Raw genomic sequence first — 24,547 nt, 5'->3', positions numbered from 1 at the left:
TGTCCACATACTTTTGGTCATGTAGTGTATGTTTATTATAAGGGTCAGATTGATTACAGTTTACAGACAGAATCCTAGGCAACGGTGTGGTCATACAACAGGGGGAGGGATGAAACATGTCAACAATAAGAAGCCATAAGTTATGATGGCAATAACTCTGATGATGATATGAGAGAGAGAGAGAGAGAGAGAGAGACATCGGTTAAGAGCGTTGGGCCAGTAACCGAATACTTCCTGGTTCAGATCCCCGAGCCGACTTGGTGAAAAATCTGCAGATGTGCCCTTGAGCAAGGCACTTAACCCTAATCGCTCCTGTAAGTCGCTCTGAATAAGAGCGTCTGCTAAATTACTAAAAATGTTTTTAAAAATGAGAGATGTGAGCAGAACAACGCACCATGATATACGTCTTGTAGAGATCCTCCACCACAGTACTCCATACAGATCCACAGCTTCGCCCGGCTGATACAGGGAGGGAGAGGAGACAGTTAGGGAAGTGTTTACAATGACCTCAGCATAATAGTCTGTAGAACACAGAAACAAAGAACAGTGCATGCCTCTGATGATGCTAACCACATTGCTGCTAGCGCTAGTCATCTTTTACTATTCACTGAGCTGACTGTACATGTTGGCTACATTATAAATCCCTGCTGGCTGCCTGCTGTGATAAAGCATACGTCTCTCCTGACTAATCGACATATAAACCAGATCAGAAGCTCTTTAGTCCTGTTAAACCTGCTGGAGGTTCCAGTTCCTGGAAGTACAGGCCTGGGTCTATATATAAGTCTATGAGCAGGCCTGGGCCTATTTAAGTCTATGAGCAGGGCTGGGTCTATATAAGTCTATGAGCAGGGCTGGGTCTATATATAAGTCTATGAGCAGGCCTGGGCCTATATAAGTCTATGAGCAGGGCTGGGCCTATATAAGTCTATGAGCAGGGCTGGGTCTATATACAAGTCTATGAGCAGGCCTGGGCCTATATAAGTCTATGAGCAGGGCTGGGTCTATAAAAGTCTATGAGCAGGGCTGGGTCTATAAAAGTCTATGAGCAGGGCTGGGTCTATATAAGTCTATGAGCAGGGCTGGGTCTATATAAGTCTATGAGCAGGGCTGGGTCTATAAAAGTCTATGAGCAGGGCTGGGTCTATATAAGTCTATGAGCAGGGCTGGGTCTATATAAGTCTATGAGCAGGGCTGGGTATATATAAGTCTATGAGCAGGGCTGGGTCTATATAAGTCTATGAGCAGGGCTGGGTCTATATAAGTCTATGAGCAGGGCTGGGTCTATATAAGTCTATGAGCAGGGCTGGGTCTATATAAAAGTCTATGAGCAGGGCTGGGTCTATATAAGTCTATGAGCAGGGCTGGGTCTATATAAGTCTATGAGCAGGGCTGGGTCTATATAAGTCTATAAGCAGGGCTGGGTCTATATAAAAGTCTATGAGCAGGGCTGGGTCTATATATAAGTCTATGAGCAGGGCTGGGCCTATATAAGTCTATGAGCAGGGCTGGGTCTATATATAAGTATATGAGCAGGGCTGGGTCTATATAAGTCTATGAGCAGGGCTGGGTCTATATAAGTCTATGAGCAGGGCTGGGTCTATATAAGTCTATGAGCAGGGCTGGGTCTATATATAAGTCTATGAGCAGGGCTGGGTCTATATAAGTATATGAGCAGGGCAGGGCCTATAAGTCTATGAGCAGGGCTGGGTCTATATAAGTCTATGAGCAGGACTGGGTCTATATAAGTCTATGAGCAGGGCTGGGTCTATATAAGTCTATGAGCAGGGCTGGGTCTATATAAGTCTATGAGCAGGGCTGGGTCTATATAAGTCTATGAGCAGGGCTGGGTCTATATAAGTCTATGAGCAGGGCTGGGTCTATATAAGTCTATGAGCAGGGCTGGGTCTATATAAGTCTATGAGCAGGGCTGGGTCTATATAAGTCTATGAGCAGGGCTGGGTCTATATAAGTCTAAGTTAAATTAAACATAACGATGGTCATTATGGCCAAACAGTTCTATTTTTGTTTCATCAGACCAGAGGACATTTCTCCAAAAAGTACGATCTTTGTCCCCATGTGCAGTTGCAAACCGTAGTCTGGCTTTTTTATGGCGGTTTTGGAGCAGTGGCTTCTTCCTTGCTGAGCGGCCTTTCGATATAAGACTCGTTTTACTGTGGATATAGATACTTTTGTACCTGTTCCCTCCAGCATCTTCACAAGGTCCTTTGCTGTTGTTCTGGGATTGATTTGCACTTTTCGCACCAAAGTACGTTCATCTCTAGGAGACAGAACGCATCTCCTTCCTGACCGCTATGACGGCTGCGTGGTCCCATGGTGTTCATACTTGCGTACTATTGTTTGTACAGATGAACGTGGTACCTTCAGGCGTTTGGAAATTGCTCCCAAGGATGAACCAGACTTGTGGAGGTCTACAATTTATTTTCTGAGGTCTTGGCTGATTTCTTTTGATTTCCCCATGATGTCAAGCAAAGAGGAACTGAGTTTGAAGGTAGGCCTTGAAATACATCCACAGGTACACCCCCAATTGACTCAAATGATGTCAATTGGCCTATCAGAAGCTTCTAAAGCCATGACATCATTTTCTGGAATTTTCCAAGCTGTTTAAAGGCACAGTCAACTTAGTGTATGTAAACTTCTGACCCACTGGAATTGTGATACAGTGAATTATAAGTGAAATAATCTGTCTGTAAACAATTGTTGGAAAAATTACTTGCGTCATGCACAAAGTAGATGTCCTAACCGACTTACCAAAACTATAGTTTGTTAACAAGACATTTGTGGAGTGGTTGAAAAACTAGTTTTAATGACTCCAACTGGTTGAAAAACGAGTTTTAATGACTCCAACCTAAATATATGTAAACTTCAGACTTCAACTGTATATGTATATGAGCAGGGCTGGGCCTATATAAGTTTATGAGCAGGGCTGGGTCTATATAAGTCTATGAGCAGGGCTGGGTCTATATAAGTCTATGAGCAGGGCTGGGTCTATATATAAGTCTATGAGCAGGGCTGGGTCTATATAAGTCTATGAGCAGGGCTGGGTCTATATAAGTATATGAGCAGGGCTGGGCCTATATATAAGTCTATGAGCAAGGCTGGGTCTATATAAGTCTATGAGCAGGGCTGGGTCTATATAAGTCTATGAGCAGGGCTGGGTCTATATATAAGTCTATGAGCAGGGCTGGGTCTATATAAGTCTATGAGCAGGGCTGGGTCTATATATAAGTCTATGAGCAGGGCTGGGCCTATATAAGTCTATGAGCAGGGCTGGGCCTATATATAAGTCTATGAGCAGGGCTGGGTCTATATATAAGTCTATGAGCAGGGCTGGGTCTATATATAAGTCTATGAGCAGGGCTGGGTCTATATATAAGTCTATGAGCAGGGCTGGGTCTATATAAGTCTATGAGCAGGGCTGGGTCTATATAAGTCTATGAGCAGGGCTGGGTCTATATAAGTCTATGAGCAGGGCTGGGCCTATATAAGTCTATGAGCAGGGCTGGGTCTATATAAGTCTATGAGCAGGGCTGGGTCTATATAAGTCTATGAGCAGGGCTGGGTCTATATAAGTCTATGAGCAGGGCTGGGTCTATATAAGTCTATGAGCAGGGCTGGGTCTATATAAGTATATGAGCAGGGCTGGGCCTATATAAGTCTATGAGCAGGGCTGGGTCTATATAAGTCTATGAGCAGGGCTGGGTCTATATAAGTCTATGAGCAGGGCTGGGTCTATATAAGTCTATGAACAGGGCTGGGTCTATATAAGTCTATGAGCAGGGCTGGGCCTATATAAGTCTATGAGCAGGGCTGGGTCTATATATAAGTCTATGAGCAGGGCTGGGTCTATATAAGTCTACGAGCAGGGCTGGGTCTATATAAGTCTATGAGCAGGGCTGGGTCTATATAAGTCTATGAACAGGGCTGGGTCTATATAAGTCTATGAGCAGGGCTGGGTCTATATAAGTCTATGAGCAGGGCTGGGTCTATATAAGTCTATGAGCAGGGCTGGGTCTATATAAGTCTATGAGCAGGGCTGGGTCTATATAAGTCTATGAGCAGGGCTGGGTCTATATAAGTCTATGAGCAGGGCTGGGTCTATATAAGTCTATGAGCAGGGCTGGGTCTATATAAGTCTATGAACAGGGCCTATATACAGTGCATTCAGAAAGTATTCAGACCCCTTGACTTTTTGAACATTGTTAAGTTACAGCCTTATTCTAAAATGGATTGAATTGTTTTCTTCCCCTCATCAATCTACACACAATACCCCACAATAACAAAGCAACAATTTTTTTTAGGACATTTTGAAAATGTATAAAAAATGTATTAGAAAAATATCACATTTACATGAGTATTCAGACCCTTTACTCAGTACTTTGTTGAAGCACCTTTGGCAACGATTACAGCCTCAAGGCTTCTTGGGTATGACGCTACAAGCTTGGCACACCTATATTTGGGGAGTTTCTTCTCTGCAGGTCCTTTCAAGCTCTGTCAGGTTGGATAGGGAGCGTCGCTGCGCAGCTATTTTCAGGTCTCCAGATGTTTGATCGGGTTCAAGTCCGGGCTCTGGCTGGGCCACTCAAGGACATTCAGAGAATTGTCCCGAAGCCACTCATGCGTTGTCTTGGCTGTGTGCTTAGGGTCGTTGTCCTGTTGGAAGGTGAACCTTCGCCCCAGTCTGAGGTCCTGAGCTCTCTGGAGCAGGTTTTCATAAAGGACCTCTCAGTACTTTGCTCCGTTCATCTTTCCCTTGAGCCTGACTAGTCTCTCAGTCCCTGCCGCTGAAAAACATCCCCACAGCATGATGCTGCCACCACCATGCTACACCGTAGGGATGGTGCCAGGATTCCTCCAGACCGGACGCTTGGCAGTCAGGCCAAAGAGTTCAATCTTGGTTTCATCAGACCAGAGAATCTTGTTTGTCATGGTCTGAGAGTCCTTTAAGTGCCTTTTGACAAACTCCAAGCAGGCTGTCATGTACCTTTTACTAAGGAGTGGCTTCCGTCTGGCCACTCTACCATAAAGGCCTGATTGGTGAATTTCTACAGAGATGGTTGTCCTTCTGGAAGGTTCTCCCATCTCCACAGAGGAACTCTGGAGCTCTGTCAGAGTGACCATCGGGTTCTTGGTCACCTCCCTGACCAAGGCCCTTCTCCCCCGATTTCTCAGTTTGGCCGGGTGGCCAGCTCTAGGAAGAGTCTTGGTGGTTCCAAACTTCTTCCATTTAAGAGTGATGGAGGCCACTGTGTTCTTGGGGACCTTCAATGCTGCAGACATTGTTTGGTACCCTTCCACAGATCTGTGCCTCGACACAATCCTGTCTCGGAGCTCTACGGACAATTCCTTCGACCTCATGGCTTGGTTTCTGCTCTTTTTTAAAATGTATTTGTATTATTATTATTTTTTTAGTCATTTAGCAGATGCTCTTATCCAGAGCGACTTACAGTTAGTGAGTGCATACATTTTTCATACTGGCCCCCCGTGAGAAACGAACCCACAACCCTGGCGTTGCAAGCGCCATGCTTGTAGCCAACTGAGCTACATGCACTGTCAACTGTGGGACCTTATATAGACAGGTGTGTGTCTTTCCAAAATCATGTCCAATAAATTGAATTTACCACAGGTGGACTCCAATCAAGTTGTAGAAACATCTAAAGGATGATCAGTGGAAACATGATGCACCTGATCTCTATTTAGAGTCTCACAGCAAATGGTCTGAATACTTATGTAAATAAGGTATATCTGTTAAATATTTTTAACACATTTGCAACATTTCTAAAAACTATTTTTTTTGTTTTGTCATTATGGGGTATTGTGTGTAGATTTGTATTTAATCAATTTTAGAATAAGGCTGTAACGTAACAAAATGTGGAAAAAGGTAAGGGGTCTGAATACTTTCCGAAGGCAAGTCTATCATCAGGGATGGGCCTATATACGTTTATGAGCAGGACTGGCACTACTTGGCAGGGCTGGCAATACTTGGCAGGGCTGTGCTAAGGCCATTCAGAGGATAGTCTCCATTATATTGTAAACCACACATCCTGATATTTAGAACCTTGGGTGATCTGACCTTTACACTCTTTCATTACTCTGGTCTGGAAATATCAAGTACTCCCTCCTGACCCCACTCAGCTACAGACTATCCCCACTCAGCTACAGACTATCCCCTCCTGACCCCACTCAGCTACAGACTATCCCCTCCTGACCCCGCTCAGCTACAGACTATCCCCTCCTGACCCCACTCAGCTACAGACTATCCCCTCCTGACCCCACTCAGCTACAGACTATCCCCTCCTGACCCCACTCAGCTACAAACTATCCCCACTCAGCTACAGACTATCCCCACTCAGCTACAGACTATCCCCACTCAGCTACAGACTATCCCCTCCTGACCCCACTCAGCTACAAACTATCCCCTCCTGACCCCACTCAGCTACAGACTATCCCCACTCAGCTACAGACTATCCCCTCCTGACCCCACTCAGCTACAGACTATCCCCTCCTGACCCCACTCAGCTACAGACTATCCCCTCCTGACCCCACTCAGCTACAGACTATCCCCTCCTGACCCCACTCAGCTACAGACTATCCCCTCCTGACCCCACTCAGCTACAGACTATCCCCACTCAGCTACAGACTATCCCCTCCTGACCCCACTCAGCTACAAACTATCCCCTCCTGACCCCGCTCAGCTACAGACTATCCCCACTCAGCTACAGACTATCCCCTCCTGACCCCACTCAGCTACAGACTATCCCCTCCTGACCCCACTCAGCTACAGACTATCCCCTCCTGACCCCACTCAGCTACAGACTATCCCCTCCTGACCCCACTCAGCTACAGGACTATCCACTCCTGACCCCACTCAGCTACAGACTATCCCCTCCTGACCCCGCTCAGCTACAGACTATCCCCTCCTGACCCCACTCAGCTACAGACTATCCCCACTCAGCTAGACTATCCCCTCCTGACCCCACTCAGCTACAGACTATCCCCTCCTGACCCCACTCAGCTACAGTCTATCCCCACTCAGCTACAGACTATCCCCTCCTGACCCCACTCAGCTACAGACTATCCCCACTCAGCTACAGACTATCCCCTCCTGACCCCACTCAGCTACAGACTATCCCCTCCTGACCCCACTCAGCTACAGACTAACCCCTCCTGACCCCACTCAGCTACAGACTATCCACTCCTGACCCCACTCACCTACAGACTATCCCCACTCAGCTACAGACTATCCCCTCCTGACCCCACTCAGCTACAGACTATCCCCACTCAGCTAGAGACTATCCCCACTCAGCTACAGACTATCCCCTCCTGACCCCACTCAGCTACAGACTATCCCCTCCTGACCCCACTCAGCTACAGACTATCCCCACTCAGCTACAGACTATCCCCTCCTGACCCCACTCAGCTACAGACTATCCCCACTCAGCTACAGACTATCCCCACTCAGCTACAGACTATCCCCTCCTGACCCCGCTCAGCTACAGACTATCCCCTCCTGACCCCACTCAGCTACAGACTATCCCCTCCTGACCCCACTCAGCTAAAGACTATCCCCTCCTGACCCCACTCAGCTACAGACTATCCCCACTCAGCTACAGACTATCCCCTCCTGACCCCACTCAGCTACAGACTATCCCCACTCAGCTACAGACTATCCCCTCCTGACCCCACTCAGCTACAGACTATCCCCACTCAGCTACAGACTATCCCCTCCTGACCCCACTCAGCTACAGACTATCCCCTCCTGACCCCACTCAGCTACAGTCTATCCCCACTCAGCTACAGACTATCCCCACTGAGCTACAGACTATCCCCACTCAGCTACAGACTATCCCCACTCAGCTACAGACTATCCCCTCCTGACCCCACTCAGCTACAGACTATCCCCACTCAGCTACAGACTATCCCCTCCTGACCCCACTCAGCTACAGACTATCCCCACTCAGCTACAGACTATCCCCTCCTGACCCCACTCAGCTACAGACTATCCCCACTCAGCTACAGACTATCCCCTCCTGACCCCGCTCAGCTACAGACTATCCCCTCCTGACCCCACTCAGCTACAGACTATCCCCTCCTGACCCCACTCAGCTACAGACTATACCCACTCAGCTACAGACTATCCCCACTCAGCTACAGGACTATCCACTCCTGACCCCATTTAGCTACAGACTATCCCCTCCTGACCCCGCTCAGCTACAGACTATCCACTCCTGACCCCGCTCAGCTACAGACTATCCACTCCTGACCCCACTCAGCTACAGACTATCCCCTCCTGACCCCACTCAGCTACAGACTATCCCCACTCAGCTACAGACTATCCCCACTCAGCTACAGACTATCCCCTCCTGACCCCGCTCAGCTACAGACTATCCCCTCCTGACCCCACTCAGCTACAGACTATCCCCTCCTGACCCCACTCGGCTACAGACTATCCCCTCCTGACCCCACTCAGCTACAGACTATCCCCACTCAGCTACAGACTACCCCCTCCTGACCCCACTCAGCTACAGACTATCCCCTCCTGACCCCGCTCAGCTACAGACTATCCCCTCCTGACCCCACTCAGCTACAGACTATCCCCACTCAGCTACAGACTATCCCCTCCTGACCCCACTCAGCTACAGACTATCCCCTCCTGACCCCACTCAGCTACAGACTAACCCCACTCAGCTACAGACTATCCCCACTCAGCTACAGACTATCCCCAATCAGCTACAGACTATCCCCTCCTGACCCCACTCAGCTACAGACTATCCCCTCCTGACCCCACTCAGCTACAGACTATCCCCTCCTGACCCCACTCAGCTACAGGACTATCCCCTCCTGACCCCACTCAGCTACAGACTATCCCCTCCTGACCCCACTCAGCTACAGTCTATCCCCACTCAGCTACAGACTATCCCCTCCTGACCCCACTCAGCTACAGACTATCCCCTCCTGACCCCACTCAGCTACAGACTATCCCCTCCTGACCCCACTCAGCTACAGACTATCCCCTCCTGACCCCACTCAGCTACAGGACTATCCCCTCCTGACCCCACTCAGCTACAGGAGTATCCCCTCCTGACCCCACTCAGCTACAGACTATCCCCACTCAGCTACAGACTATCCCCTCCTGACCCCACTCAGCTACAGACTATCCCCACTCAGCTACAGACTATCCCCTCCTGACCCCACTCAGCTACAGACTATCCCCTCCTGACCCCACTCAGCTACAGACTATCCCCACTCAGCTACAGACTATCCCCACTCAGCTACAGACTATCCCCACTCAGCTACAGACTATCCCCACTCAGCTACAGACTATCCCCACTCAGCTACAGACTATCCCCACTCAGCTACAGACTATCCCCACTCAGCTACAGACTATCCCCACTCAGCTACAGACTATCCCCTCCTGACCCCACTCAGCTACAGGACTATCCCCTCCTGACCCCACTCAGCTACAGACTATCCCCTCCTGACCCCACTCAGCTACAGACTATCCCCACTCAGCTACAGACTATCCCCTCCTGACCCCACTCAGCTACAGACTATCCCCACTCAGCTACAGACTATCCCCTCCTGACCCCACTCAGCTACAGACTATCCCCACTCAGCTACAGACTATCCCCACTCAGCTACAGACTATCCCCACTCAGCTACAGACTATCCCCTCCTGACCCCACTCAGCTACAGACTATCCCCTCCTGACCCCACTCAGCTACAGACTATCCACTCCTGACCCCACTCAGCTACAGACTATCCCCTCCTGACCCCACTCAGCTACAGACTATCCCCTCCTGACCCCACTCAGCTACAGACTATCCCCTCCTGACCCCACTCAGCTACAGACTATCCCCTCCTGACCCCACTCAGCTACAGACTATCCCCTCCTGACCCCACTCAGCTACAGACTATCCCCACTCAGCTACAGACTATCCCCTCCTGACCCCACTCAGCTACAGACTATCCCCACTCAGCTACAGACTATCCCCTCCTGACCCCGCTCAGCTACAGACTATCCCCTCCTGACCCCACTCAGCTACAGACTATCCCCTCCTGACCCCACTCAGCTACAGACTATCCCCACTCAGCTACAGAATATCCCCTCCTGACCCCACTCAGCTACAGACTATCCCCTCCTGACCCCACTCAGCTACAGACTATCCCCACTCAGCTACAGACTATCCCCTCCTGACCCCACTCAGCTACAGACTATCCCCTCCTGACCCCACTCAGCTACAGGACTATCCCCTCCTGACCCCACTCAGCTACAGGACTATCCCCTCCTGACCCCACTCAGCTACAGGACTATCCCCTCCTGACCCCACTCAGCTACAGACTATCCCCACTCAGCTACAGACTATCCCCACTCAGCTACAGACTATCCCCTCCTGACCCCACTCAGCTACAGACTATCCCCTCCTGACCCCGCTCAGCTACAGACTATCCCCTCCTGACCCCACTCAGCTACAGACTATCCCCATTCAGCTACAGACTATCCCCTCCTGACCCCACTCAGCTACAGACTATCCCCTCCTGACCCCACTCACCTACAGACTATCCCCACTCAGCTACAGACTATCCCCACTCAGCTACAGACTATCCCCACTCAGCTACAGACTATCCCCACTCAGCTACAGACTATCCCCTCCTGACCCCACTCAGCTACAGACTATCCCCTCCTGACCCCACTCAGCTACAGACTATCCCCTCCTGACCCCACTCAGCTACAGGACTATCCCCACTCAGCTACAGACTATCCCCTCCTGACCCCACTCAGCTACAGACTATCCCCACTCAGCTACAGACTATCCCCTCCTGACCCCACTCAGCTACAGACTATCCCCTCCTGACCCCACTCAGCTACAGACTATCCCCACTCAGCTACAGACTATCCCCTCCTGACCCCACTCAGCTACAGACTATCCCCACTCAGCTACAGACTATCCCCTCCTGACCCCACTCAGCTACAGACTATCCCCTCCTGACCCCACTCAGCTACAGACTATCCCCTCCTGACCCCACTCAGCTACAGACTATCCCCACTCAGCTACAGACTATCCCCTCCTGACCCCACTCAGCTACAGACTATCCCCTCCTGACCCCACTCAGCTACAGACTATCCCCACTCAGCTACAGACTATCCCCACTCAGCTACAGACTATCCCCACTCAGCTACAGACTATCCCCTCCTGACCCCACTCAGCTACAGACTATCCCCACTCAGCTACAGACTATCCCCTCCTGACCCCACTCAGCTACAGACCAGCCCCTCCTCCCGCGGCTAGACTATCACCTCCTCCCGCGGCTAGACTATCACCTCCTCCCGCGGCTAGACTATCACCTCCTCCCGCGGCTAGACTATCACCTCCTCACGCGGCTAGACTATCACCTCCTCCCGCGGCTAGACTATCACCTCCTCCCGCGGCTAGACTATCACCTCCTCCCGCGGCTAGACTATCACCTCCTCCCGCGGCTAGACTATCACCTCCTCCCGCGGCTAGACTATCACCACCTCCCGCGGCTAGACTATCCCCTCCTCCCGCGGCTAGACTATCCCCTCCTCCCGCGGCTAGACTATCCCCTCCTCCCGCGGCTAGACTATCACCTCCTCCCGCGGCTAGACTATCCCCTCCTCCCACGGCTAGACTATCACCTCCTCCCGCGGCTAGACTATCCCCTCCTCCCACGGCTAGACTATCACCACCTCCCGCGGCTAGACTATCACCACCTCCCGCGGCTAGACTATCCCCTCCTCACGCGGCTAGACTATCACCTCCTCCCGCGGCTAGACTATCACCACCTCCCGCGGCTAGACTATCCCCTCCTCCCGCGGCTAGACTATCACCTCCTCCCGCGGCTAGACTATCACCTCCTCCCGCGGCTAGACTATCACCACCTCCCGCGGCTAGACTATCACCACCTCCCGCGGCTAGACTATCACCTCCTCCCGCGGCTAGACTATCCCCTCCTCCCGCGGCTAGACTATCACCACCTCCCGCGGCTAGACTATCACCACCTCACGCGGCTAGACTATCACCACCTCACGCGGCTAGACTATCACCACCTCCCGCGGCTAGACTATCACCTCCTCCCGCGGCTAGACTATCACCTCCTCCCGCGGCTAGACTATCACCACCTCCCGCGGCTAGACTATCACCACCTCCCGCGGCTAGACTATCACCTCCTCCCGCGGCTAGACTATCACCTCCTCCCGCGGCTAGACTATCACCACCTCACTCAGATACAGAGTGCTGGTAGGTATTGAGTGTGGTCTTGGCTCTTACCAGAGGTAGCACTGGGCCCTAGGGATCATTTGTAACATCCCGGGTATTGAGTGTTGTCTTGGCTCTTACCAGAGGTAGCACTGGGCCCTAGGGAATAGGGTGCCTGGTATTCAGTGTTGTCTTGGCTCTTACCAGAGGTAACTCCCGAAGTAGGCCACTATGTTGTGGTGCATGCATTCCTTCACCATGAAGATCTCCTGCTGGATGATGGAGAAGTCGTCCCCTGGAAGCAGAGAGACAGAAACACAGCCAAATCAGATGTAGAAACACAGCCAAATCAGATGTAGAAACACAGCCAAATCAGATGTAGAAACACAGCCAAATCAGATGTAGAAACACAGCCAAATCAGATGTGGTCCTCTGTAGCTCAATTGGTAGAGCATGGCGCTTGTAACGCCAGGGTAGTGGGTTGGATCCCCGGGACCACCCATACGTAAACATGTATGCGCACATGACTAAGTCGCTTTGGATAAAAGCGTCTGCTAAATGGCATATTATTATTATTTTATGTAGAAACACAGCCAAATCAGATGTAGAAACACACACAGAGACGAGAGAAAGAGAGACAGACACACACACAGAGAGTCACACACAGAGAGTCACACGCACACACACACACACACACACAACAATATTCCCCTTTGAGTAACGATAGGACTTGACAGAACTACAGCAACTACTATCAGACCATCACGGTATCCTTCTAGACTTCATATTGCAACAGTGACTACTATCAGACCATCACGGTATCCTTCTAGACTTCATATTGCAACAGTGACTACTATCAGACCATCACGGTATCCTTCTAGACTTCATATTGCAACAGTGACTACTATCAGACCATCACGGTATCCTTCTAGACTTCATATTGCAACAGTGACTACTATCAGACCAACACGGTATCCTTCTAGACTTCATATTGCAACAGTGACTACTATCAGACCATCACGGTATACTTCTAGACTTCATATTGCAACAGTGACTACTATCAGACCATCACGGTATCCTTCTAGACTTCATATTGCAACAGTGACTACTATCAGACCATCACGGTATACTTCTAGACTTCATATTGCAACAGTGACTACTATCAGACCATCACGGTATACTTCTAGACTTCATATTGCAACAGTGACTACTATCAGACCATGACGGTATACTTCTAGACTTCATATTGCAACAGTGACTACTATCAGACCATCACGGTATACTTCTAGACTTCATATTGCAACAGTGACTACTATCAGACCATCACGGTACACTTCTAGACTTCATATTGCAACAGTGACTACTATCAGACCATCACGGTATCCTTCTAGACTTCATATTGCAACAGTGACTACTATCAGACCATCACGGTATCCTTCTAGACTTCATATTGCAACAGTGACTACTATCAGACCATCACGGTATACTTCTAGACTTCATATTGCAACAGTGACTACTATCAGACCAACACGGTATCCTTCTAGACTTCATATTGCAACAGTGACTACTATCAGACCATCACGGTATACTTCTAGACTTCATATTGCAACAGTGACTACTATCAGACCATCACGGTACACTTCTAGACTTCATATTGCAACAGTGACTACTATCAGACCATCACGGTACACTTCTAGACTTCATATTGCAACAGTGACTACTATCAGACCATCACGGTATACTTCTAGACTTCATATTGCAACAGTGACTACTATCAGACCATCACGGTATACTTCTAGACTTCATATTGCAACAGTGACTACTATCAGACCAACACGGTATCCTTCTAGACTTCATATTGCAACAGTGACTACTATCAGACCATCACGGTATCCTTCTAGACTTCATATTGCAACAGTGACTACTATCAGACCATCACGGTACACTTCTAGACTTCATATTGCAACAGCAACTACTATCAGACCATCACGGTATCCTTCTAGACTTCATATTGCAACAGTGACTACTATCAGACCATCACGGTATCCTTCTAGACTTCATATTGCAACAGTGACTACTATCAGACCATCACGGTATACTTCTAGACTTCATATTGCAACAGTGACTACTATCACACCATCACGGTATACTTCTAGACTTCATATTTAGTGCAGGAAAAGTTAAACACGTTGGACTGGACAATCACAATATTTTACTTATCACTAAATCTTTCCGCTTGCTTTGCCATGCTCCAAACCACGGAGGATTTTACTCCACCATTTCAATATGGCCGGATGAATTAATACTTCTACAGTTTATATCATACCACAGCCACGCTGCATATGAACAAAATGAACTAAACGGTGTCCTATAAACTATTACGTCGTACGGGGTTCAGGTAGGTGGTATCTAGTGTAGACGGTCTGTGATTCGCTTGAATTCCTATTAAAGTACACACGCAGAGTGTTCAGCTAGCTACTAGCCGCTGTCGCTACCATAGCACCACCACTACCACCACTGTAACATCTAGACCAGGGTTGCCCAACCCTGTTCCTGGAGAGCTGCCCTCCTGTAGGTTTTTCGCCTCCAACCCCAGGTGTTACTAACCTGATTCATTTTATCAACCTGCTAAATTATTAGAATCAGGTGTGCTAGATTAGGGTTGGAGCAAAAACCTACAGGAGGGTAGCTCTCCAGGAACAGGGTTGGGCAGTCCTGGCTTAGATTGTTGACAACATGTAACCTATATTTAGTCTCCAATGTTTATTGAAAACAGAAATAAATGTGCAGAATGAGCACTCTAATACATCGCTACAGTTGTTGGTTAGCTAGCTAGCGAGTTTCAGCCATATTAGCATTGACGTGACATCAGTCAAAACACCTCAAAACAAGACATGGGATCAAGAACACAGGATAAAACTAGCTGAAACGAGCCGCCTGCGATTCCTCACATGGCAGCTTCTTGCTATTGTTGCTAGCTATCTGGCGTGTGCCTCGTTTTCGTAAAATGAATCAGGTTAGTAACACCTAGGGTTGGAGCAAAAACCTACAGGACGGTAGCTCTCCAGGAACAGGGTTGGGCAACCCTGGTCTAGACTGTGTATCGGTTGAGTTCTGTTGGACTTCATGCATCCCTTTCGGTATGAGGATGTAGGAGTCTAAAACTATGCACTGCAGCGACGCCATCTGCTCTCAATTCAGCAGCCAGTGAGACAGAGAGTGAGACAGATGTTGCATCTCAACTGGCACCCTATTCCCTATGTAGTGCACTACTTTTGGCCAGGTCCCATCGAGCTCTGGTCAAAAGTAGTGCACCATATAGGGAATAGGGTGGCATTTGTGACATAGCCAGAGACAGACCCAGGAAGGAGACAAAGAGAACGGGCCCTGGAACACATGACACAGGAGTCCGCTGGATATCAAATCAGGAGCTAGCTGCTTCCTCCTCACACTGCTAGGAGAGGAGCGTCAGCTGCAGCTCAAAAGCCATAGCATCTCATGCTCTCCATCTGTGTGTGTTTACTCTGCTAGGAGAGGACCGCCAGAGCTCTGGCTTCTAGACTAGAGAGCTGGGAGCACATCATCATGTACCAGGATTGGTTTTTTAAACATGGTGATGCTGCTGATTGAAGCTACCTGTACCTGCCATCTGCTGCAATCTAGAGCAAAACATTTAGAAAAAAATATCATAAGGTGGCAAAACGCATCTCACATACTTTATATATATATATATATATTATTTAGTATTTTTTCTTTACGTATATAGATTTATTTTTTTGTCATTTAGCAGACGCTCTTATCCAGAGCGACTTACAGGAGCAATTAGGGTTAAGTGCCTTGCTCAAGGGCATATCGACAGATTTTTCACCTAGTCGGCTCGGGGATTAGAACCAGCGACCGTTCGGTTACTAGCACAATACTCTTAACCACTAAGCTCCCTGCTAACAATGCAATGTAAGATGGAATAAAATTACGGAATTAAACGTTAGTGAAATGGAGAAGGAGTAGGCTACAAGGAGCAATGAACAGGTAGGCTGTTTTTATCTGAATGGGGTTGGGAAGAAAACGCTAAATGTGGCCTCAAATTAGCCTAGCTAGCTATAGCTGTCTAGGTTCTCTAGGTTCCTCCAGTCAAGACAGGCACTGTTCTATGGGATGATAAATACACTGAACAAAAATATAAATGCAACAATTTCAAAACTGTTACTGAGTTACAGTTCATATAAGGAAATCTGTCAATTGAAATAAATTGATTAGGGCCTCCCGTGTGGCGCAACGTTCTAAGGCACTGCATCGCAGCGCTTGAGGCGTCACTACAGACCCGGGTTCGATCCCAGGCTGTGTCACAACCGGCCGTGACCGGGAGTCCCATAGGGCGGCGCACAATTGGCCCAGCGTCGTCTGGGTTAGGGGAGGGTTTGGCCGGGGTGGCTTTACTTGGCTGATCGCGCTCTAGCGACTCCTTGTGGCGGGCCTTGTGGCGGGCCTGCAGGCTGACTTCGGTCGTCCGTTGAACGGTGTTTCCTCCGACACATTGGTGCAGCTGGCTTCGGGGTTAAGCAGGCGGGTGTTATGAAGCGCGGTTTGGCGGGTCATGTTTCACCTTCGCCTCTACCGAGCCCAGTGGGGAGTAGCAGCGATGAGACAAGATCGAAATTGGGGAGAAAAAGGGGGTAAAATTCCCCCCAAAATAATAAAAAATATATATATACAAAAAATAAAATCTATGGATTTTACGACTGTGAATACAGAAACTGATATTTTGGTCACCCAAAAAAGTTAGGGGCGTGGATCAGAAAACCAGTCAGCATCTGGTGAGACCACCATTTGCCTCATGCAGCGCGACACATCTCCTTCGCAAAGAGTTGATCAGGCTGTTGATTGTGGCCCTCTTCAATGGCTTCAAGTTTGTGGATATCGTTGAGAACTGGGAACACGCTCTAATACACGTCAATCCAGAGTAGGGCTGTCCCCGGCAAAAAAAAAAATCTTGGTCGACCAAGAGTCCTCTGTTCTTTCGACCAATCGATTGGTTGACATTTTATAAAACATTGTATTGTTCCATATATTGACACATCCTATGTATTTTTAAATCAAATCAACTATATTCACTGAGCTTCTCTGATGCTTTAAGCACACTGTTTGATTAAATAATTAAGACAAGAAACAAATGACTAGAGGGAGTCCGACCAGCAATTGAATTGATTGTGCCTGTCTCAGACTTGCTTCGCTTAGTAGAAAATAAATAAAAAGACAGCGAGTGACTGTGACTAGCACCCATTGTCTCTTTCTCTCTCCTCCCTGCTGCAGCGACCACCACAGAACATCAACAGTGTTTATCACGCTGTCTGTGTTGCTAAAGCTGCAACATACAGTGCCTTCGGAAAGTATTCAGACCGCTTGACTTTTTCCACATTTTGGTACGTTACAGCCTTATTCTAAAATGGATTAAATTACACATTTTTCTCAGCGATCTACACACAATACCCCATAATGAGAAAGCGAAAACATGTTTTTAGATTTTTTTTTCAAATGTGTTAAAAATACAAAACAGAAATATCTTATTTACGTAAGTATTCAGCCCCTGTGCTATGAGACTCGAAATTGAGCTCAGGTAAATCCTGTTTCCATTGATCATCCTTGAGATGTTTCTACAACTTGATTGGAGTCCACCTGTGGTAAATTCAATTGATTGGACATGATTTTGGAAAGACACACACCTGTCTATATAAGGTCCCACAGTTGACAGTGCATGTAGCTCAGTTGGCTACAAGCATGGTGCTTGCAACGCCAGGGTTGTGGGTTCGTTTCTCACGGGGGGCCAGTATGAAAAATGTATGCTTGTGGAAGGCTATCCAAAACGTTTGACCCAAGTTAAACAATTTAAAGGCAATGCTACCAAATACTAATTGAGTGTATGTAAACTTCTGATCCACTGGGAATGTGATGAAAGAAATAAAAGCTGAAATAAATCACTCTCTACTATTATTCGGACATTTCACATTCTTAAAATAAAGTGGTGATCCCCTAACTGATCTAAGACAGATCATTTTTACAAGGATTAAATGTCAGGAATTGTGAAACACTGAGTTGAAATGTATTTGGCTAAGGTGTATGTAAACTTCCGACTTCAACTGTACATTACCCGACCTCCCCCAGTAAAACTAATCCCGTCCCAATAGGGCACAATAAGGCCTGTCATATAGCATCATAATCACATCAATAAATTGGTTATAACAAACTCTGAACACCGTAACACGTGACAGCAAAATGGATGCAGAGGACGTGACAAATAAACTCGAAACGGGGGAATATTTACTGGTTGCTCAGGAGGTAAAGGGGAATGTTTACTGGTTGCTCAGGAGGTAAAGGGGAATGTTTACTGGTTGCTCAGGAGGTAAAGGGGAAGTCAGATGTGTGGAATAAATGTGACTTTGGTTCAGCAGAGACTAAGTCTACTAATGCTAGACCAAGCCTACTATTACTACTACTATATACTATCTCTGGCAATAGCACTGGTGGACATTCCTGCAGTCAGCATGCCAATTGCACACTTCCTCAAAATTTGAGACCTCTGTGGCAATGTCTTGTGTGACAAAACTGCCACTCTAAAATGTGCAGTATTGTCACACAAGACATTGCCACAGACGTCTCAAATTTTGAGGTGCACAAGGTGCACCTGTGTAATGATCATGCTGTTTAATCAGCTTCTTGATATGCCACACCTGTCAGGTGGATGGATTATCTTGGCAAATGAAAAATGCTCACTAACAGGGATTTAAACAAATTTGTGCACAACATTTCAGAGAAATAAGCTTTTTGTGCATATGGAACATTTATGGGATATTTTATTTTAGCTCGTGAAACATGGGACCAACACTTTACATGTTGCGTTTTTTTATTTTTGTTCAGTATAAGATTGTGGCTGCTACAAGTTAGCTAGTCTTGTCTGTAGCTTAGTAGAGTCTCTCTCTCTTTGCCTCCGCCTGCTCGCTCCCATCTCACCGGCACCTCAGCAGCTGCAGCAAATAGAGGGCCAGCCTCTCGCTCGCGCAGCAGTGCTCAAGTTAAAAACGTACAGGGTTAAAAAAAAATTACATATAAATTACACACAAAAACTGCCCTCAATAACATATTTCCACTATCCGGATATCCAACAAAAATTCATTATACTATTCTAATAGTAAAATGATTTCAAACCCCAATCCCTACTTTGGATATACAGTGGGGGAAAAAAAAGTATTTAGTCAGCCACCAATAGTGCATGTTCTCCCACTTAAAAAGATGAGAGAGGCCTGTAATTTTCATCATAGGTACACGTCAACTATGACAGACAAATTGAGAAAAAAAATCCTGAAAATTACATTGTAGGATTTTTAATGAATTTATTTGCAAATTATGGTGGAAAATAAGTATTTGGTCACCTACAAACAAGCAAGATTTCTGGGCCTATACTTTCAGTCTACCGTGTGAGCCTATCCTTTTAGTCTACCGTGTGGGCCTATCCTTTTAGTCTACCGTGTGAGCCTATCCTTTTAGTCTACCGTGTGAGCCTATCCTTTTAGTCTACCGTGTGAGCCTATCCTTTTAGTCTACCGTGTTAGCCTATCCTTTTAGTCTACCGTGTGAGCCTATCCTTTTAGTCTACCGTGTGAGCCTATCCTTTCAGTCTACCGTGTGAGCCTATCCTTTCAGTCTACCGTGTGAGCCTATCCTTTTAGTCTACCGTGTGAGCCTATCCTTTTAGTCTAGCGTGTGAGCCTATCCTTTTAGTCTAGCGTGTGAGCCTATCCTTTTAGTCTAGCGTGTGAGCCTATCCTTTTAGTCTACCGTGTGAGCCTATCCTTTTAGTCTACCGTGTGAGCCTATCCTTTTAGTCTAGCGTGTGAGCCTATCCTTTTAGTCTACCGTGTGAGCCTATCCTTTTAGTCTACCGTGTGAGCCTATCCTTTTAGTCTACCGTGTGAGCCTATCCTTATAGTCTACCGTGTTGGCCTATCCTTTTAGTCTACCGTGTGAGCCTATCCTTTTAGTCTACCGTGTGAGCCTATCCTTTTAGTCTACCGTGTGAGCCTATCCTTTCAGTCTACCGTGTGAGCCTATCCTTTTAGTCTAGCGTGTGTCTACCGTGTGAGCCTATCCTTTTAGTCTACCGTGTGAGCCTATCCTTTTAGTCTACCGTGTGAGCCTATCCTTTTAGTCTACCGTGTGAGCCTATCCTTTTAGTCTACCGTGTGAGCCTATCCTTTTAGTCTACCGTGTGAGCCTATCCTTTTAGTCTACCGTGTGAGCCTATCCTTTTAGTCTACCGTGTGAGCCTATCCTTTTAGTCTACCGTGTGAGCCTATCCTTTTAGTCTACCGTGTTGGCCTATCCTTTTAGTCTACCGTGTTGGCCTATCCTTTTAGTCTACCGTGTGAGCCTATCCTTTTAGTCTACCGTGTGAGCCTATCCTTTTAGTCTACCGTGTGAGCCTATCCTTTTAGTCTACCGTGTGAGCCTATCCTTTTAGTCTACCGTGTGAGCCTATCCTTTTAGTCTACCGTGTGAGCCTATCCTTTTAGTCTACCGTGTGAGCCTATCCTTTTAGTCTACCGTGTGAGCCTATCCTTTTAGTCTACCGTGTGAGCCTATCCTTTTAGTCTACCGTGTGAGCCTATCCTTTTAGTCTACCGTGTGAGCCTATCCTTTTAGTCTACCGTGTGAGCCTATCCTTTTAGTCTACCGTGTGAGCCTATCCTTTTAGTCTACCGTGTGAGCCTATCCTTTTAGTCTACCGTGTGAGCCTATCCTTTTAGTCTACCGTGTGAGCCTATCCTTTTAGTCTACCGTGTGAGCCTATCCTTTTAGTCTACCGTGTGAGCCTATCCTTTTAGTCTACCGTGTGAGCCTATCCTTTTAGTCTACCGTGTGAGCCTATCCTTTTAGTCTACCGTGTGAGCCTATCCTTTTAGTCTACCGTGTGAGCCTATCCTTTTAGTCTACCGTGTGAGCCTATCCTTTTAGTCTACCGTGTGAGCCTATCCTTTTAGTCTACCGTGTGAGCCTATCCTTTTAGTCTACCGTGTGAGCCTATCCTTTTAGTCTACCGTGTGAGCCTATCCTTTTAGTCTACCGTGTGAGCCTATCCTTTTAGTCTACCGTGTGAGCCTATCCTTTTAGTCTACCGTGTGAGCCTATCCTTTTAGTCTACCGTGTGAGCCTATCCTTTTAGTCTACCGTGTGAGCCTATCCTTTTAGTCTACCGTGTGAGCCTATCCTTTTAGTCTACCGTGTGAGCCTATCCTTTTAGTCTACCGTGTGAGCCTATCCTTTTAGTCTACCGTGTGAGCCTATCCTTTTAGTCTACCGTGTGAGCCTATCCTTTTAGTCTACCGTGTGAGCCTATCCTTTTAGTCTACCGTGTGAGCCTATCCTTTTAGTCTACCGTGTGAGCCTATCTCCGATCTACTACTGCAGAAGTGACACTTGGCCTTCATTCTCTATTCTGTCAGGGGAGAGGACAGGTCTAGCCTGGTCTGTTAGTGCTCTCTTGCCAACTCCATTTGCTGCTCATTGTCAAGCAAATGACAAGGAGTTGGCATGTTAGCACAAACAGACTGGAACTCAGGCTAGAAGAGGACAGGTCCACAGACAGGGTGGGACTCAGGCTAGAAGAGGACAGGTCCACAGACAGGGTGGGACTCAGGCTAGAAGAGGACAGGTCCAAAGACAGGGTGGGACTCAGGCTAGAAGAGGACAGGTCCACAGACAGGGTGGGACTCAGGCTAGAAGAGGACAGGTCCACAGACAGGGTGGCTTTGAAGGTGGCGAAGCTGAAGGGCTGGGGCCTGTATTAAAGTGTCTCAGAGAAGAAGTTCTGATCTTGGACCAGATCCCGGCTGTCCACATAAATCGTATTCATAATGATGTAAAAAGGCTGTACTGATCCTAGATCAGTACTCCTATGCTTTATGGATACAGCCCTGACGTTACAGTTGGGAATACAAGTAAAAAGGGGGCATTTTGAATATAAAAGGACGACTAGTGTGTATCATTAAAGAGAGTCTACTGAAGTGAAGACATCCTCCTGTGTGCTCTGTTGCCACGGCCTGCCTCACAAATGGCACCCTATTCCCTATTCAGAGCCCTTGGCAAAAGTAGTGCAGTATAAAAAGGGAATAAGGTAACACAGACCCGACCGACCAACCAGTGCTACTTCTCATATAGCCTACGGACCAGAGCACAAGACTGAAGCAACAGGAGCCAGGTGGCACTGGCCTGGCCACATAACCAACCACTAGCAATATTGTCCTTTAGCGTCAATAATACAAACCATTTAGATTAGGAGCATCGATCTCAGAGCCGTGAGAGAAGGGTAAAGCTGTGTATCGTTCTCAGAGCTGTGCGAGAAGGGTAAATCTGTGTGTGGCGTGAATGGCCCATCAGTGTTAGCTAGCTAGAGAAGAAAAACAAGCTTTAAATAGCTCTCTCTCTGAGAATTACCTGGCGTGGCGAAGCTCAATTTAACTCTAGCTTTAAATCCTCTTAGCGGTACTGTACTTCACGTCTCCACTGACACTAGACAGACAGACCAATCTCTTCCTACTTGTCTCTACTACTAGACAAACAGACAGACAGACAGACAGATCTGTACTACACTGCTCCATCCTCAAGACAAGAGGGGCTTCACAGTTCAGTGTTTTTACTGGCAGTAACTGAGGAATTCTAAAGAAACCAGTAACCTCATACATAACTGCTAGAAATAGGATACTGTAATAGCGCCGTTCATATAAAGCACTTCTGAGAATGCTTAATTTATAGAGGCGAGTCCATGGGCCTACAGAGATGTGAGAGCCTTATGTCAATACAAGAGCCTTTCTTATTGCCCAGAAGACAAGGGGTCAAGCTGACATAGTTAGACCAACTGTAAAATGTCTTGTTTTAACAGTGCAGAGACGACCTGTTGACGCTGCCATTTCAGATATGCAGCAAACAACAGGCCAGGGAACCACAAACGTTTCAGCAAGAGGACCATTTCAGCGAGTTATTGAGGCGCCGAAGAGTCCACCAAGGACAGCATTCCATATGGCACCCTACTCCCTAATATAGCAACTATTACCCATAAGGCACTGGTCAAAAGTAGTGCACTATAGAGAATAGGGGGGCAGTGAGACGCAGACACAAAGAGCGATCCACACAGAGAGCGACCCACAATGTTCTCATGTTGCTGGAAGCCTCAAATCTAGGCCACTTCCTGTCAGAATGAGCGCTTCCCTCGGAGATTGAGAAACCAGTGGTGCGTCTCAAACAGCACCTTATTCCCCATGGGCGCTCTGGTCAAAAGTAGTGTGCTATATTAGGGTAGGACTCAGACACCAGCTCCACACCAACCACAGGGCTTATAGGGACGCAGACACCAGTTCCACACCAACCACAGGGCTTATAGGGACGCAGACACCAGTTCCACACCAACCACAGGGCTTATAGGGACGCAGACACCAGTTCCACACCAACCACAGGGCTTATAGGGACACAAACACCAGCTCCACACCAACCACAGGGCTTATAGGGACGCAGACACCAGTTCCACACCAACCACAGGGCTTATAGGGACACAGACACCAGTTCCACCTCCGCACCAACCACAGGGCTTATAGGGACGCAGACACCAGTTCCACACCAACCACAGGGCTTATAGGGACACAGACACCAGTTCCACCTCCGCACCAACCACAGGGCTTATAGGGACGCAGTCACCAGTTCCACACCAACCACAGGGCTTATAGGGACACAGACACCAGTTCCACCTCCGCACCAACCACAGGGTTTATAGGGACGCAGACACCAGTTCCACACCAACCACAGGGCTTATAGGGACGCAGTCACCAGTTCCACACCAACCACAGGGCTTATAGGGACACAGACACCAGTTCCACCTCCGCACCAACCACAGGGTTTATAGGGACGCAGACACCAGTTCCGCCTCCACACCAACCACAGGGCTTATAGGGACACAAACACCAGTTCCACACCAACCACAGGGCTTATAGGGACGCAGACACCAGTTCCACACCAACCACAGGGCTTATAGGGACATAAACACCACCTCCACACCAACCACAGGGCTTATAGGGACACAAACACCACCTCCACACCAACCACAGGGCTTATAGGGACACAGACACCAGTTCCACACCAACCACAGGGCTTATAGGGACACAAACACCACCTCCACACCAACCACAGGGCTTATAGGGACGCAGACACCAGTTCCACACCAACCACAGGGCTTATAGGGACGCAGACACCAGCTCCACCTCCACACCAAC

General features: G+C 47.9%; 1 protein-coding gene across 1 annotated transcript in view; it reads right to left on the bottom strand.

Moving 5' to 3' along the window:
- map4k5 (mitogen-activated protein kinase kinase kinase kinase 5) overlaps positions 1 to 24,547 on the bottom strand; it is a gene marked incomplete at its 3' end in the record, with an annotated part of 98,060 nt that overhangs the window by 61,529 nt on the left and 11,984 nt on the right. The window contains exons 4-5 of the mRNA XM_084181522.1: positions 12,441 to 12,531; positions 395 to 459 (exon numbers count right to left, since the gene is read on the bottom strand). Of these exons, the coding sequence (XP_084037648.1) occupies positions 395 to 459; positions 12,441 to 12,531 (156 nt within the window). The remainder of the gene's footprint in view (positions 1 to 394; positions 460 to 12,440; positions 12,532 to 24,547) is intronic.

Source organism: Coregonus lavaretus (assembly GCF_964263955.1).
Source record: "Coregonus lavaretus genome assembly, chromosome: 18".
Lineage (NCBI taxonomy): Eukaryota > Metazoa > Chordata > Actinopteri > Salmoniformes > Salmonidae > Coregonus > Coregonus lavaretus.
The sequence above is the reverse complement of the archived record's forward strand: the minus strand, read 5'-3'. Positions and strand labels throughout refer to the sequence as shown.